The sequence below is a fragment of the Biomphalaria glabrata genome, chromosome 2, assembly GCF_947242115.1.
Source record: "Biomphalaria glabrata chromosome 2, xgBioGlab47.1, whole genome shotgun sequence".
NCBI lineage: Eukaryota > Metazoa > Mollusca > Gastropoda > Planorbidae > Biomphalaria > Biomphalaria glabrata.
In genome coordinates, this window is record NC_074712.1 from 46,178,639 (window position 1) to 46,196,215 (window position 17,577).

General features: G+C 38.9%; 1 protein-coding gene across 1 annotated transcript; it reads left to right on the plus strand.

Moving 5' to 3' along the window:
• The first annotated feature begins 1,153 nt into the window (after positions 1–1,153).
• LOC129924713 (cingulin-like) lies at positions 1,154–2,188 on the plus strand. Its single transcript, XM_056021209.1, has one exon. The coding sequence runs from the start codon at positions 1,154–1,156 to the stop codon at positions 2,186–2,188; it is 1,035 nt and encodes a 344-aa protein (XP_055877184.1).
• Positions 2,189–17,577: the final 15,389 nt, after the last annotated feature.

A 17,577-nucleotide genomic window follows, 5' to 3' on the forward strand; every position in this document is an offset into this window, starting at 1 on the left:
AATCCATTATATACGGATGGGCTTGTCGGAGTCAAGTAGATACATGTGGACGAGATTTAGATCTAGGGAGATATCGGAGTCATGTAAACGGGGGTTAGGGAGATATCGGAGTCATGTAAACGGGGGTTAGGGAGATATCGGAGTCATGTAAACACATGTAGAGGGGAGTTTGGTAGATGCCGGAGTCTATTGAACACATGCAGATGGTAGTTAGGGGGATGTCGGAGTCTATTGAACACATGCGGACGGGAGTTAGGGAGATGTCGGAGTCTATTGAACACATGTAGACGGGAGTTAGGGAGATGTCGGAGTCTATTGAACACATGTAGACGGGAGTTAGGGAGATGTCGGAGTCTATTGAACACATGTAGACGGGAGTTAGGGAGATGTCGGAGTCTATTGAACACATGTAGACGGAAGTTAGGGAGATGTCGGAGTCTATTGAACACATGCGGACGGGAGTTAGGGAGATGTCGGAGTCTATTGAACACATGTAGACGGGAGTTAGGGAGATGTCGGAGTCTATTGAACACATGCGGACGGGAGTTAGGGAGATGTCGGAGTCTATTGAACACATGTAGACGGAAGTTAGGGAGATGTCGGAGTCTATTGAACACATGTAGACGGGAGTTAGGGAGATGTCGGAGTCTATTGAACACATGTAGACGGGAGTTAGGGAGATGTCGGAGTCTATTGAACACATGCGGATGGAAGTTAGGGGGATGTCGGAGAAGAGGCAGACAGAAAAAGCGATTGGAGGACAACATTAAAGAATGGACAGGCCTGCCATTGAGAGAGGTTCTGAACAAGGCAAAAAAAGGGAGGAATGGAGAAAGACGGTCGACAAATCTTGCCTGGTGCCCCAACGGTCCAACAGACTAAGGGATAGGTAAAGGTAAAGGTAAAAAGGGTAATTGAGCACATGCGGACAGGAGTTAGAGAGATGTCGGAGTCTATTGAACACATGCGGACGGGAGTTAGGGAGATGTCGGAGTCTATTGAACACATGCGGACGGAAGTTAGGGAGATGTCGGAGTCTATTGAACACATACGGACGGGAGTTAGGGAGATGTCGGAGTCTATTGAACACATGCGGACGGGAATTAGGAAGATATCGGAGTCTATTGAACACATGCGGATGGTAGTTAGGGAGATGTCGGAGTCTATTGAACACATGCGGATGGAAGTTAGGGAGATGTCGGAGTCTATTGAACACATGCGGATGGAAGTTAGGGAGATGTCGGAGTCTATTGAACACATGCGGATGGAAGTTAGGGAGATGTCGGAGTCTATTGAACACATGCGGATGGAAGTTAGGGAGATGTCGGAGTCTATTGAACACATGCGGATGATAGTTAGGGAGATGTCGGAGTCTATTGAACACATGCGGATGGTAGTTAGGGAGATGTCGGAGTCTATTGAACACATGCGGATGGAAGTTAGGGAGATGTCGGAGTCTATTGAACACATGCGGATGGAAGTTAGGGAGATGTCGGAGTCTATTGAACACATGCGGATGGAAGTTAGGGGGATGTCGGAGTCTATTGAACACATGCGGATGGTAGTTAGGGAGATGTCGGAGTCTATTGAACACATGCGGATGGAAGTTAGGGAGATGTCGGAGTCTATTGAACACATGCGGATGGAAGTTAGGGAGATGTCGGAGTCTATTGAACACATGCGGATGGAAGTTAGGGAGATGTCGGAGTCTATTGAACACATGCGGATGGAAGTTAGGGAGATGTCGGAGTCTATTGAACACATGCGGATGGTAGTTAGGGAGATGTCGGAGTCTATTGAACACATGCGGATGGAAGTTAGGGAGATGTCGGAGTCTATTGAACACATGCGGATGGAAGTTAGGGGGATGTCGGAGTCTATTGAACACATGGGGATGGAAGTTAGGGGGATGTCGGAGTCTATTGAACACATGCGGATGGAAGTTAGGGAGATGTCGGAGTCTATTGAACACATGCGGATGGAAGTTAGGGGGATGTCGGAGTCTATTGAACACATGCGGATGGAAGTTAGGGGGATGTCGGAGTCTATTGAACACATGCGGATGGAAGTTAGGGAGATGTCGGAGTCTATTGAACACATACGGATGGAAGTTAGGGGGATGTCGGAGTCTATTGAACACATGCGGATGGAAGTTAGGGGGATGTCGGAGTCTATTGAACACATGTAGACGGGAGTTAGGGAGATGTCGGAGTCTATTGAACACATGCGGATGGAAGTTAGGGGGATGTCGGAGTCTATTGAACACATGCGGATGGAAGTTAGGGGGATGTCGGAGTCTATTGAACACATGTAGACGGGAGTTAGGGAGATGTCGGAGTCTATTGAACACATGCGGATGGAAGTTAGGGAGATGTCGGAGTCTATTGAACACATGCGGATGGAAGTTAGGGAGATGTCGGAGTCTATTGAACACATGCGGATGGAAGTTAGTGGGATGTCGGAGTCTATTGAACACATGCGGATGGAAGTTAGGGGGATGTCGGAGTCTATTGAACACATGCGGATGGTAGTTAGGGAGATGTCGGAGTCTATTGAACACATGTAGACGGGAGTTAGGGAGATGTCGGAGTCTATTGAACACATGTAGACGGGAGTTAGGGGGATGTCGGAGTCTATTGAACACATGTAGACGGGAGTTAGGGAGATGTCGGAGTCTATTGAACACATGCGGACGGGAATTAGGAAGTGTCGGAGTGGAGTGAACACGTGTGGATGGGAAATTGGGAATTGAGTGGTAAGGCGGGTGTGGCAGTCTTCAAGTCAACAAATGTGTTCTGTTTTCCTTAGGTCTTCATTTTGGGCTGTGATGCAACCCACGATCCTGTTGCTACTGGGAAGGACAAGATGACATGCGATGGCAGTTGCACAGTAAAGAGAACAGCGATTTGTTACTTTGTTAATACTAAATAGTGTTCACCAGATATTTTCTCTTAGTGTCACTGGTTGTTCGTTGTTTTTATACATAAAATATACAACTGCAAAGAAATGGCATTTAGACAGAGCTAGATGTCCAGGACGTTTCAGTTCAATTCATGTTCTAGAAATATAAAGTATGCCAAGCAGCTAGATGTATTCTATTCTGAATCACTTGTTTATTTTCCCTCTCTCTCTCTCTCTCTCTCTCTCTCTCTCTCTCTCTCTCTCTCTCACACACACACACTTCTCTCTCTCTCACTTCTCTCTCTCTCTCTGTATATATACATATCTTTCATTTTTATTTTCTCATAGTCTTTTACTCTGTCTTTCTTTACTTCTGTCTCTTTATTTCTCTTCTATCTCTCCTTTCTTTTTTTCTTTCTTTCTTTCTCTCTCTCTCTCACTTCTCTCTCTCTCACTTCTCTCTCTCTCTCTGTATATATACATATCTTTCATTTTTATTTTCTCATAGTCTTTTACTCTGTCTTTCTTTACTTCTGTCTCTTTATTTCTCTTCTATCTCTCCTTTCTTTTTTTCTTTCTCTCTCTCTCTTTATCTTTTTACAAAGCGTATATCAAGTCACTCTGTCTGTGTGCCTCTGTGTCTGTCTGACCAAAAGTGTCTACACGTTAGTTCTCAGACATCCAATCTCGGATGAAGCTGACATTTTGCTCAATTATTTCTTTTGCCTGACAACACAAGAATGATTTTTGTTTAAAGTAACCTATTAGTTAATTTACTAGTGGTAATAAATTATTTTAATTGGGATCTCAAACAAGAAAAAGAAATAGTATTGGACTGAAGCTGTGGTATACTCTGAATTAGTCCCCTTTATATTAGCTTGTCGTCTGAGTTGAACACAAACATGAAATAGAAACAATAGATGACTAGACGATCTTCCTTGTTCACAGACTCTTCGCTAGCAGAGTGGTTACCGCGTTAGCTTGAGAAGCCGACTGAGAAGGCGTTAGCCCACAAGTTCGAATTCAGGTCGTTTCCTTTAATAACAAAAAATACATTTAAAAAGCGATCACCTTTTTCCAACTTGTCCAGACAAGTGATAGGATCATGGTGAGAAGGCTAAAAGCATGGGATTGCGCTAAACAAAAACAATTAAATTAAGTAAATAACGATTTCTAATCACACCGATTTATTCTTATCTTATCTTATCTTATCTTGTAGAATAGTCTAGATCTATTACAAGTTTAATTCGTTTTAAGTATTTTTTTTATTTTGGTTGTTAGTTTTCATTTCTCTCTCACGCTACCTCTCTATCACGCTCTATTTTCCTTTCTCTTGTTTCTCTCTCTCTCTCTCTCTCTCTCTCACACACACACACACACACTATATATATATATATATATATATATATATATATATATATATATATATATATATATATATATATATATATATATATATATATATGTAGTCCACACACTCCCTCTCACTCTGCTTGTACCTCCAACAGACCATCGGTCACTCTGAGTGCACCTCCAACAGAACCACCAGTTACTTTTGAAGTCAGCTCGTGTTCCCGTTCTTTCATTCACTCCAAGACTAACAAATGTCAGAATAAAGACCTGGTTGAATTTATGACCAGTGAGATTTATCTTGTGGTGGAAGGTTACTCTTCCGTCGTGTTGTAGCTGAATTCAGTCCCCTGGAGAAAAAATGAATCCCCCTCTTTTTATTCTTATTCTGAACCCAGAATGTCGGCTCAGTCGTTGCCTTATTGGTCTCTGAGAAATATAGATACGTTAGAAACGTTTATCAAGATCTGTTCATTGGTTCTTGTATGAGAACATGTTTCCAATCTATGGTCTCAAGTTTGAACTTAGATTGGCAAAGGCTGAAAAATGTGTTTCTTTTTTTTTTTCTCTCAACCCCACTTCCCTCACTAGCTAGTTAGGCTAACTTTCGTGACGTCTACAAAACATCTGGACAGCTGACCACTGGTCAACCAATGACTTTTATTTCTCGCGTGATGGTTAGTAGCTTTTTTACCTTTATTTTAAATTGCACAAAACTAGTTATTTAACATCACTTGTTATTTGACAGCAATTGTTATTTAACATCACTTGTTATTTGACTTCACTTGTTATTCGACATCTCTTGTTATTTGACATCACTTGTTATTTGACTTCACTTGTTATTCGACATCTCTTGTTATTTGACATCACTTGTTATTTGACATCACTTGATATTTGACATCACTTGTTATTCGACATCTCTTGTTATTTGACATCACTTGTTATTTGACATCACTTGATATTTGACATCACTTGTTATTCGACATCTCTTGTTATTTGACATCACTTGTTATTTGACATCACTTGATATTTGACATCACTTGTTATTTGACATCACTTGTTATTTGACATCACTTGATATTTGACATCACTTGTTATTTGACATCACTTGTTATTTGACATCACTTGATATTTGAAAAAAAAATATCGTTCACCCTTCAGACCATGCGGTCTATATGGCAGATGATATGGTCATCTGTTTATGTGGCCCACGGTTAACGAGAGTGTCATGTGGCCGAGATAACGACCAACCACCTTTAATTTTCTCCAACTTATTAGAGTTGGATGGACTCAAGAGGCGCCCCAGAGATCCCAAAATTAAAAATCCCAGTCCTCACCAGGATTTGAACCCTGCGCTTCACCACTCAGCTACCGCACTTCCAGCTACTTGACTTCACTAGTTATTTGAAATCAATAGTTATTTGACATCATTAGTTATTTGACTTCAATAGTTATTTTACTGCACTAGATTTTGGATATCATTAGTTATATGATATCACTAGTTAGTTGACGTCATTACTTATTTGACATAATTAGATTTTTGACATCATTAGTTATTTGACATCACCAATTATTCAACATTTCTAGTTATATGAAATGTTTGCGTCAAAATTCTCTACTTTCAATATCAAGGTAGCACAAAATAACACGTTGGTCTATATATTCACTGGATAGCGCTCTACATCCGAACTAAGCGTCTTGATTTCTAAACTAGGAAGTCTTATTTATATATAATATTTTCAAGGATGTGTTGATATCAACCCAAACAATGAATTGGGTAACTTTTATATGGTCTGACTGAACGATACCTTTAATAAAACCTTGATTATAAATAAATGCTTTGCAATGAACTACCTAGTGTTACATATTTATAATTTGGTCATGTATAATGATGAAGTTACTTATTTGTTTCCTATTCATGTGTATTCAGTAGTCAATGTTTACATTTCTAACTGGTCATACTCGTCATTTGTTGCTATCATAACAGCTTTAAACAACATTAGACTAGACGAGATGACATCACATTAGACTAGACGAGATGACATCACAGTAGACTAGACGAGATGACATCACTACAAAATACTACAGGACATAATAATGCAGTTTTCTCGTAATTTTTTTATTTCGTCTTAATTCCCACTTTGAATGGCTTCCCCTGTTTTGTTGTTCTTAAATCTAATGCACAGCCATTTTTTTTATTACGCACTTGATGTCCATGCGGGAGTTGTGTAACTTGGAACGTAATTATAGCCATGACAGTACTTCCAATACTAATTAGCTCGATGTTCTTACTGACTTTCCAGAACTATACCTTGGGTGAGTGCGTGCGTGTGTGCTAGTGTGGTGTTTCCTTGATGCCAACTAAAAGGTCAGTTATGGCTTTGTCCTAGATTACATAACCTCGGGTAGATGAATCCAGGGTTAGCTACTGGCCTTATCATAGGATATTTTCTGTTGAAGTGCGAAGTCTGTTCTGGCCGAACGTTGGACTGAAGGGAACATTAAATACCATTATACCTTTTTTTTCCGCTATTTCCGTTTCGTAACCAAATGCCTGGCGGTTCTGAATACTTCCGCTTATAACTCTCCACCAGGTGGCTGTGAATATCGAAATAACTCCGGAAACTCTTGTCTAAAGGAGATTTGAATGTACGGTGAACAATGTATCTGAGATGTTATATAGTTGAACCATTTTATGTCTTTTACTCTTGACATATATTAATGTACGTTTATCAGAAAAGAAACTCTAGCCGATCGGGTTTACGTTACAACAGATTTAAAGTCATTTCTCGTTATCTCTTTATGCCTTGATCTATTAAAGAAGACCATAACTAGTCATGAAGTCTTTGTTTCCCCCTTCCCTCTCTGTATCTAATCGAAGATAAAAATAAACAAAACATAACGGAGATGCTCTTAAAGGAAGATGGAAATATGCGTTATGACTGAGCTATAAAGCGCTTAGCTTCTGAACCGGGGTCCCGGGTTCGAATCCTGGTGAAGACTGGTATTTTTAATTTCGGGATCTTTGGGCGCCTCTGCGCCTCTGAGTCCACCCAGCTCTAATGAGTACCTGACATTTGTCTGGGAAAACTAAAAGCGGTTGGCGTTGTGCTGGCCACATGACCGTTAATCGTTGGCCACAGAAACAGATGACCTTTACACCATCTGCCCGCGGGCACGCTGCCCTGCCTCATCGTGGCGCCCGCGTGGAAACGGCCATTAGAGGAAGTGGCTAGGCTAAATGGGTAGCAACACAAGACTCCCGTGGGGATGCCCACGGGTAGACGAGAGTCCACCCATTGTACGGGCGGGGTTGTAAAAAAGTCCCCACGAACACGTCCCACATCCATGCGCTGTTCCTCAAAGGGACCGTTACATTAATGGCGGTTCCCGCACAGCTAGCTTGGTACAGCGAAGGAAAAAGGCGGAGGCTCCCGGTGCCGTCGGCCTTCGGCCATGTGCAGCCAAGCATGCGTCGGGGCCAAAGGCATTCGAAACAGCAATGTTTTACATAGGCATTGACTCGGGTCTCTCTCAAACAGAACTGTGTTCTCACAGGTTTTTTTTTTACTGTTTGGCGTCCAAACAGGTTTTTTTTCAAACTTAGAGCTCGAAGAGCCTTCGGCTCAGCTCTTGGACATCAACAAGGTTCACCATCTGCCCTATAGATCGTAAGGTGTGAAAGAGGGAAGTTTTTAAAAAAATAACCAAAAATTAACAGAGATGGTTTAAGTTTATTTTATAAAGATATGTTGGTCTCCGTCTTCCTGCCTCAACATCCTCCCATACCATCTAGGCTCTAGCACCTCTAAATGTCAAGTGTCAACCTTGCAAGTCTATTTGTTGGCATCACATCATTGACTCTCTAGTGGTATGCACACGATCTGAGTTATTTCTTCTGATAGCCATCTTTTGATGTCTTAGAGATGATGAGTTTACAAAATACTGCTTCCTTATAAAGGACAAAAAATGAACAGGCATAAATATACATTTGTAAGAGATTTTTTGTGACCTAAATCTAGTTCTGCCATCACTCTATGTGTGTGTGTGTGTCTCTAGAGTAGTCTAGTTCTGCCATCACTCTATGTGTATGTGTGTGTGTGTGTGAGTCTCTAGAGTAGTCTAGCTCTGCCATCACTCTATGTGTGTGTGTGTGTGTGTCTTTAGAGAAGTCTAGTTCTGCCATCACTCTATATGTATGTGTGTGTGTGTGTGAGTCTCTAGAGTAGTCTAGTTCTGCCATCACTCTATGTGTATGTGTGTGTGTGAGTCTCTAGAGTAGTCTAGTTCTGCCATCACTCTATGTGTGTGTGTGTGTGTGTGTCTCTAGAGTAGTCTAGTTCTGCCATCACTCTATGTGTGTGTGTGTGTGTGTGTGTGTGTGAGTCTCTAGAGTAGTCTAGTTCTGCCATCACTCTATATGTATGTGTGTGTGTGTGAGTCTCTAGAGTAGTCTAGTTCTGCCATCACTCTATATGTATGTGTGTGTGTGTGAGTCTCTAGAGTAGTCTAGTTCTGCCATCACTCTATATGTATGTGTGTGTGTGAGTCTCTAGAGTAGTCTAGTTCTGCCATCCCTCTATGTATATGTGTGTGTGTGTGTGTGAGTCTCTAGAGTAGTCTAGTTCTGCCATCCCTCTATGTGTGTGTGTGTGTGAGAGAGTCTCTAGAGTAGTCTAGTTCTGCCATCACTCTATATGTATGTGTGTGTGTGTGAGTCTCTATAGTAGTCTAGTTCTGCCATCCCTCTATGTGTGTGTGTGTGTGTGAGTCTCTAGAGTAGTCTAGTTCTGCCATCCCTCTATGTATATGTGTGTGTGTGTGTGTGAGTCTCTAGAGTAGTCTAGTTCTGCCATCCCTCTATGTGTGTGTGTGTGTGAGAGAGTCTCTAGAGTAGTCTAGTTCTGCCATCCCTCTATGTGTATGTGTGTGTGTGTGTGAGTCTCTAGAGTAGTCTAGTTCTGCCATCACTCTATATGTATGTGTGTGTGTGAGTCTCTAGAGTAGTCTAGTTCTGCCATCACTCTATATGTATGTGTGTGTGTGAGTCTCTAGAGTAGTCTAGTTCTGCCATCACTCTATATGTATGTGTGTGTGTGAGTCTCTAGAGTAGCCTAGTTCTGCCATCCCTCTATGTGTATGTGTGTGTGTGTGTGAGTCTCTAGAGTAGTCTAGTTCTGCCATCACTCTATGTGTGTGTGTGAGTGTGAGTCTCTAGAGTAGTCTAGTTCTGCCATCACTCTATGTGTGTGTGTGTGAGTGTGAGTCTCTAGAGTAGTCTAGTTCTGCCATCACTCTATGTGTGTGTGAGTCTCTAGAGTAGTCTAGTTCTGCCATCACTCTGTGTGTGTGTGTGAGTCTCTAGAGTAGTCTAGTTCTGCCATCCCTCAATGTGTGTGTGTGTGAGAGAGAGAGAGAGAGAGAGAGAGTCTAGTTATCTTGTTTTATTACAATGTGGCCGGAATTTTTTGTTTAATATTGACGATTGGCATTTCAAATATATTGCCAGTTATCTCCACTTGACCTTCTCTACCGCCCGTGACCGGCGTCATTTGACGAGTGGACAAAAGGAAAGATCTAGTGATTTGACCGATGACATGACGGGTCACGCCCTCACGAGCTAAGGGCGAGGTGTGTGCGTGTGGGGGGCAACCAACTGATGTATCCCTTGTTACTAAGCACGAACTGGCGGGACTACTATAGTGGCGCATGCTCACGGAAGCAGAAGTGAGTTTTCAGCCCCCACAGACATACTGGCCAAATTCGACTAGCCTAGTTTTTTTTTCCTACTTCAGTTCATATAAAATAAAGACGGTAGAAATAACATTTCAAACAAAAACAAAAGGTAGAAGGTTTTCTTTTATTCCTTGCTCTCTCTGGAATCACGCGACTCATTTGTTGTTTTTTTTTTTGTTTGATTTTCTTTTGTATTCAATAAGGCGTTTAGGGCCGCATTTAAGGGAGGGCAGACAGGGCGACAGTCCCGGGGTCTCCACAAGAAAGGGGCCTCCACAAAAGAGAGAAATATTTCCGAATTTCGATGGGTCTGAAACTTTAAAGTTTTTTTAATTTTTTTTTTTTTTTTTTTTTGTATTTTTACGGCTGGGAAAAATGTCGTGATGTTACAATATTTTTATCTTGCATCCTAATGGTTAATTAAGAAACTAGATCCAGCAAGTGTAATTATGATTGTCGTAATTGATTCAATTGGATTTTCCTACACGTCTGGGTCATTTTGATGAAAGTAGTGCATCGACCTTTTTGGACGCGTAAATCGAATAAAGGAATTCCCTTTTCCAGCGTGACAGACAGGTGTCCAGGAGGTGTTGTTGTGTTTTACAAAGGACAAAAATGCTTATACATTTTTTTTTAAATGACATCATAGCATGTAAAAATTATAAATATTAAATAAAGAGTTATAATTATAATAGAATTCATTCTGACCGACTGCAATACCCCATCCACTTTTACTTGCAACAGACATTTTAAATAGATCTGTAGAAAAAGGAGAAGTCGCATTGGTAAGAGCGCCTTTTAGTAACCGACGGACATACACAATGTTGACATTGTGTGAATGTGTTTATGTTATCAGTATTTAGAATTATTCCCCATTGGGGGGGGGGGGGGGCATTCATATTGTAATGTTTTGTTTAAAGTGTTTTAAGTCAGAGTTTATAAAGGGGCTAATTCAGAACCGGCCCCAGATAATCGGAGGCTCTAGGCGAAGTGAATTTGGTGACCCCCAAATGAAATAGAAAAATTAAAATTAACAGCTATCAAATAAAATGACGCAATTTATTTAAAACCTAGTGCACACCAACAATAAGATTGGGGACAACTTTTGTTATTTTATCTCCAAAAAAATTGTTTGAGTCCTGTGCGAGGCCCCCATCAATCGGAGACCCTAGGTGGCTGCCTAGTTCGCATATGCCTAAAGCCGGCCTTGCTGATGTATCCAGAGTACTGTATAAAAACCTTCTCGACCTTTAAGGCCTAAGAGATGTAGCTGTTCAAACACTCTCTGATTTTTACTTTTCTGGTCTTTTCTCTGCTTTCCGGTCCGTGACCTCATTCCAAGCAACCAGTTCCTACAGTTCATCAGACACTTTTCTTCCCAAAACGGTGGCATGTTTATTCTAGTAGCCATGATATTTGATCACCCGAAAGCTGGGTGACTTCGCCCCCTTCGGTGACTTTGTCTATTCAATACTTAAAATGTGAAAGACATTTTAACATTTTTTTAGCTGTTTCCTATGAATTTTCATCTGATTTTCTAAGAATATAGTGACGCGGTGGCTGAGCGGTAAAGCGCTTGGTTTCCGAAACGGGGATCGCGGGTTCGAAACCTGGTGAAAATTGGGCACCTCTGAGTCCACCTAGCTCTGAGTACCTGACATTAGTTGGGGAAACGTCTCAGGATCGTTGAGTCTCTCGTGTAGCTTTCTTCTTGTACAAACAGAATTATCATTTACCGGTGTACCTTGAATCTAGAACTTAGTCTTAGAGGGAAAAATATTCAAAGAAATAGAAACAAAAATAAAATTTAAAAAAATGGATAAATAAATAAAAAATAAATAAGACTTTTTTTCGAGTCCAAAGATTAATGAGGAATGCAGTATTTCCCGTGGCTACGCAGCTCCAGCTGTGACCTACATATTTTGCCTCAGTAGTGCAGGCATAACCAGTGTACGCCAGTGTTCGATTAAGATAGATAAATAAGTCTCTATCTATCAGTGACGGTAAGTTTGTGACAGGGGCAGCACCTATATACTGTGTAGCAGAGGCAAACCCAAGACGATGATGTGTCCGTTTTTTCGTTGTTGTTGTTGTTGTTTTTTGTCTTTTCTAGATCATTCTCCATTGTAGATGCTCCTTAAATAGACATCCGCTCGTTGAGCCCCTTTGTCCTGGATGATCATTATTTTAAATGCTTGATCTCGAAGACGTTTCGACACTTGATACACAACAAAATAATGAAGCCAGGTAAATAAAGACATGAGCTTTCAAAACAAATCTCAGCTCCAATGTTTGTGTCAGCATCCCACGACCTTACAAGTCTGCGACAAACTAAATACAGCATTACTTGAACAATTACCTGAACTAGGAAGTTGACAAAGAAACATTAGCCACACAATTATGTTCAATGATAGAATGAGTTGATTTGTCCTAGACCTTGCTTTTGTTCACTTTAGCTCTACGGGATAGTCTTGCACAATTCAAAGCAGATTCTGGGGCAGTTCTTTCTTCATTAGCTCGGTGTAGGCGTACGAATGAACGTACATCCTAAATTGGTTTTCAGAGCATAAACAATGATCCGATTCCCATCAAAATGTAGAAAATTAATAGGTTAACCCTTTCAGCTTTAGCTTCATCTATCCTGTTAGACCGATGGGGCACCACATAAGATTTGTCGACAGTCTTAGGGTTAAAACCGAAATGTTATAATCTTTGTTATCCTTGAGGAAATTATCTCTCCATTGTGCATTACACAATGTTGAAAGCAGGGCCGCCGCTATCAATTGTGCAATGTTTTTTTTTTTTTTTTAGTTTAATAACTAAAAAAATACTTAAATATTTTATATATATATATATTGTTATGACTCTACATTGCGCACTGTCATTTGGCGCGACATTCTGTACCAGAGGACACGATAGAGAACAGAGGAAGGAAGATGGCCGATGATTAGCGATGTAAACAAGAAGGCCTGAGCTGTGATTCTAAGTTTGGCTCTAGTTGTAGTTTATAATTGATTATTAAACGTTCTGTTTTATATCACTTTCGTTGAGGTTAATTGCTAAGTTATAGCAATATATATATATATATATATATATTCTATGAATTTTAATTATTGCATTATCATTCCAGAACTATTTTTAATAAAAAGAAAACGGTACCCCGTCAAAATAGCGCGGACAAAATAGCGCCGACAAAATAGCGCGAACAAAATAGCGCGGAAAAAATAGCGCCGACAAAATAGCGCCAAAAAAATATATTTTAGTCATTTTGAAAGAAATACTTTAGATATAGTAAAATATGAATGGAGCCAATATTTTTTTTTGTCTTAATGTGTTATCATAATTGTTCTGTCATTTTGTCTTAATGTGTTATCATAATTGTTCTGTCATTTTGTCTTAATGTGTTATCATAATTTTTCTGTCATTTTGCAGGAAACACTTTAGATAGGCCCTATCTTAAAATATAAATAAGCAAAAATCTTCTTATCTTATCTTATATAATACAGGTAAATCATAATAAGGTAAAATGAATAATTTCAAAATATAGCATTTATTTACATTATAAAAGTGTACTTCGAAAACACGCAAAGATACTTGTCAAATCTACACACACACACACAAATAAACTTATAAAAAGTTAAATTGTAGGAAATGTCACGTAGAAATGCCATCACTGGCTTGCAGGGGCAGACTGGGTGTCAAAATCGGCCCGGGCATTTCTATACAATCAGGCCATAATTTGCATTTCGTATGATAAACATCCAATTATAGACATACCAGCACTCAAAATCCTTTCGGTGGCCCTAATGGCACATTTAGATACCGGCCCACCGGGCATTTGCCCGAATGCCCATATAGCCAGTCCGCCCATGCTGGCTTGTTTCCGTAATTTGGCAATGTAGCTTCAAGTCGTCTGTTAAGTTGGAGGTACTTTGTCTTGCTTGCTGCTTTACTTCGTCGCGGGGAACACTGTGCTTACTGCATTTTGACTTGCCTTCTCAAAATCTAACATCACACTCTGTGGAGCAAGAGTTGGTCTTAGCTCCAGCAGTTTCTTGAAGAGTCGAACATAGTCAGGACATTAAATTACTAATAATCCGGTACTTTTATACACATCATATATAAGTCCGCGCTATTTGGTCTTGCGCTATTTTGTCGGGAAATTTCGCGCTATTTTGTCGGCGCTATTTTGTCCGCGCTATTTTGACGGGTCACTATTTAATAAAAAGAAAACGATATTCATACACAAGAAGCTATTTTGGAAACTGTTAATAAGGAAAAATGGATGGATGGATTCCCAGGTTTTTTTTCCATAGGCGCCTATTCATTTCTGACCTTGAATTTTCGGGGGTTGTCTGTAATATTGGTTTCGAATGATACATACAGAAGCAAAACATTTTTGTCTTCTTAGTATCTACTTACTACATAAAAATATTGTTCCTTAGTCGAGTACCCCGAACTGTAAGTAGATCTAGTCATTAAAAACTCAATGTTAAAAACATTTTCACTTTTATGTTAAATGGCAGTTAGTTAGGCGTTGAATAGTTTGGAGTCATTATCGATGCAGATAAGATAAGATATGTCGATGTAGATCTACATGTAGCTACTAGCTGTTTGGAGCAACAAACCATTGACAACAACAAAAAGGGTGGGGAGGGGGCGGCGAAAAAAATGTTTTATTTTCATTGTAGTTATCAATCCGTGTCTGATTATTACTAATGTTTACAAATTAAAATATCTAAGTAAGAGATATCGTTTTAAGACCTTATCAAATTAAAGAATTAATGATTTTAAAAACCAGCCTTGGCAATCCTATATCGGCTATGTCACGTTTTGAAAGGATCCACAACTAGTTTATTTGACACACACACAAAAGGGTATTTGTGTCAATTAATTCAGGCAATAAATTTGGGTGAAATAGAAAATAAAATCCTTGAAATTGTAGATATAAGCTCACAAATACTTTCACAAAACATTAGATTGTACACCAGATATGTACCATACCAACTAATCACTATTATTAGCCTATTGCTTCTGTTTCTTATAGACCTCATGTTGCAATACATGAACATTTTCTGGGTTTCGTACAACTGGAAAAGGACTTCATGACTTCGTAATAGAAAAAATAAATACAAATTTAATTTAAAAATGGAAATAAAACATTTAAGTGTTCATGAGGGATATGAAAACGGTGCGAATATGAACGGGGGGGAAAAAAAGGAATAATCTACAAAAATGGTACATGGCCCAGCTCTGTCGTAATACATTCTAGAAAAAAAACAAGGGAGCGGGCGGCATTTTTTAATTTCTCACGCAGGCGGCCACAACCCTAGCGGCGGCCCTGGTTGCAAGACTAAACTATGTAGATCACAACTAGGACTTTTTAGCCCCTTGAATTACAGCGCAGTCTCCACTTGCGGCTCCAGGACACGTTTTTTTATTAGTTGTAAAAGGGCAAACGAATTATGCAATATCACTCAAAATAAACGCTTATACAACTTTCACTTAAACATTACATGGGAAATTGCGTCAGAAAATTGGAAATAATTAGTGACAATTTATGCATCTTTTATACTATAAAGCAGAAAGTAAGGCGTGTGTATGTATGTATGTATGTATGTATGTATGTATGTATGTATGTATGTATGTATGTATGTATGTATGTATGTATGTTACGAATAGAAATATAAACCTTTCGACCAATCTTGATAAAACCTGGCATAAATGTTCCTTGGGTAATAACTGGAACCGTGACGTATGTATAGTAGCCCTAAAACAAACTTAAGACCGTCAAAAAAAAAAGTTGCCCAACTCTATGAAAGTATTACTATTTCATAGATCTAGGCCATGTTTACATGAGAGAAGATCGAAAGAATCTAGATCTAGATCTTATTTTAAGAACTACACTTAGCATATTAAGTTTTTTACTTTGACATGAAAATTTCAAAATATAGTCTATTGATTGCATTATTTAATAAAATAACCTACGAATTTGTGTTTTAAAAGCATTTTTACAGAAATTCGTTCTTTATGTCTGCGAATTTAGAATTCCTGACGTACATTCTGTCATTAGACTTTAGACAAGACCGAAATGCTCCACATTTTTCTTTTCCTAGGTCTAATTCAACTCTAAGATGATAGAACTTCTCATCGCAAATATAGTTTTATAATTAAACACATGTACATGCTAATTATAGTCCATTCATGTCATACTTTAATCAAATTAACATTCAAATTTTTTTTTAAAGCATTTTTCATACATTCGTTCGCTATAGCTGCGAAGCCGTGTTGACATATATTTTAATAGTTCCATACATGAGTCGCGTAAATCTAACAAGAAAGGTCACGCATGCGCAGAGCGAAGGCTCCACGCAGGCGAAGAACGAAATCTATCCCAGCCAATATTTATCTCTAGATCCATATTTACCTACAGATCTTTTTTATACTTTAACACGTGAACATACAAAATAAAGTCCATTTCATATTTTAATCAAATTTATGTAGGCCTAGGCCTACAAGCCTATTTTGTTTATTTTAAAAAGGGATTTAGGTCGATCAGCTATTTTGATAGCTTCATTCAAACTATTTTTACATTCACGCATTCGCTTTACTTATAACATTATTATTTCGTTTAATTGTTTCCAAAACACTCTCAGTGACTATATCGATAGTGATACGCAAATTAAGACCACCTGGCCGCGGGTAACATATGGATCTAACTCAAATTCTAGATCTAATTCAAATAGGAAAGATCTACTTTATACTTTAACACATTAACATACAAAAACAAATCCATTCATTTCATATTTTAATCAAATTCACCCTCAAATTTTGTGTTTCTAAAGCATTTTTCATACATTCGTTCGCTATAGCTTCCATGTTGACATACATATAATAGCCCCATTCATGTGTCGAGCATACCGCTATGTGAACACTCTCTTATTGGACTGGCTACATGAGGCTCTATATGGGGGATCATAAATATACTAACATACAATAATTAATAAGCTTCTTGAGCCCTTGAATTCACTCTTATAATAGTAGGTCTGCATCTATTATAATAGTATATAGACTCTAGACCTAGATTTCAATATATGTAGACCTACAAGCAAATGATTTTATTTCAAAAAAGGATTTAGGTCGATTAGCTACTTTGATAGCTCCATTCATACTATTTTTTTTTAATTCACGCATTCGCTTTCTTATAGCATTATTATTTCGTTTAATTATTTCCAAAACACTCTTAGTGACTATATCGACAGTGATACGCAAATTAAGACCCGCGGGTAATAAATGGCTAGTATGTATATAATACTTATACAGTTTATTAATACATAAAAATCAAAACTATAAGTAACTAGATCCATCAATTTAACTCAAATTCTAGATCTAATTCAAAGAGAAAAGATCTACTTTATACTTAAACACATTAACATACAAAATAAAGTCAGTATTCTAGTCTAAACTACTCTTTTTTTAATGTTTCTCAGTCTGGATCTATATCACAGAGCTAAAAATAATTATCGGGATTTTTTTTTCTGGTTGGGGATTGGACAGGGTAAAAAAAAAGAGTTATTTAGAACGAAGTCA

Excerpts from the sequence above, each read along its gene's own strand:
- LOC129924713 (XM_056021209.1), top strand. The coding sequence starts at position 1,154 with ATGTCGGAGTCTATTGAACACATGCGGATGGAAGTTAGGGAGATGTCG.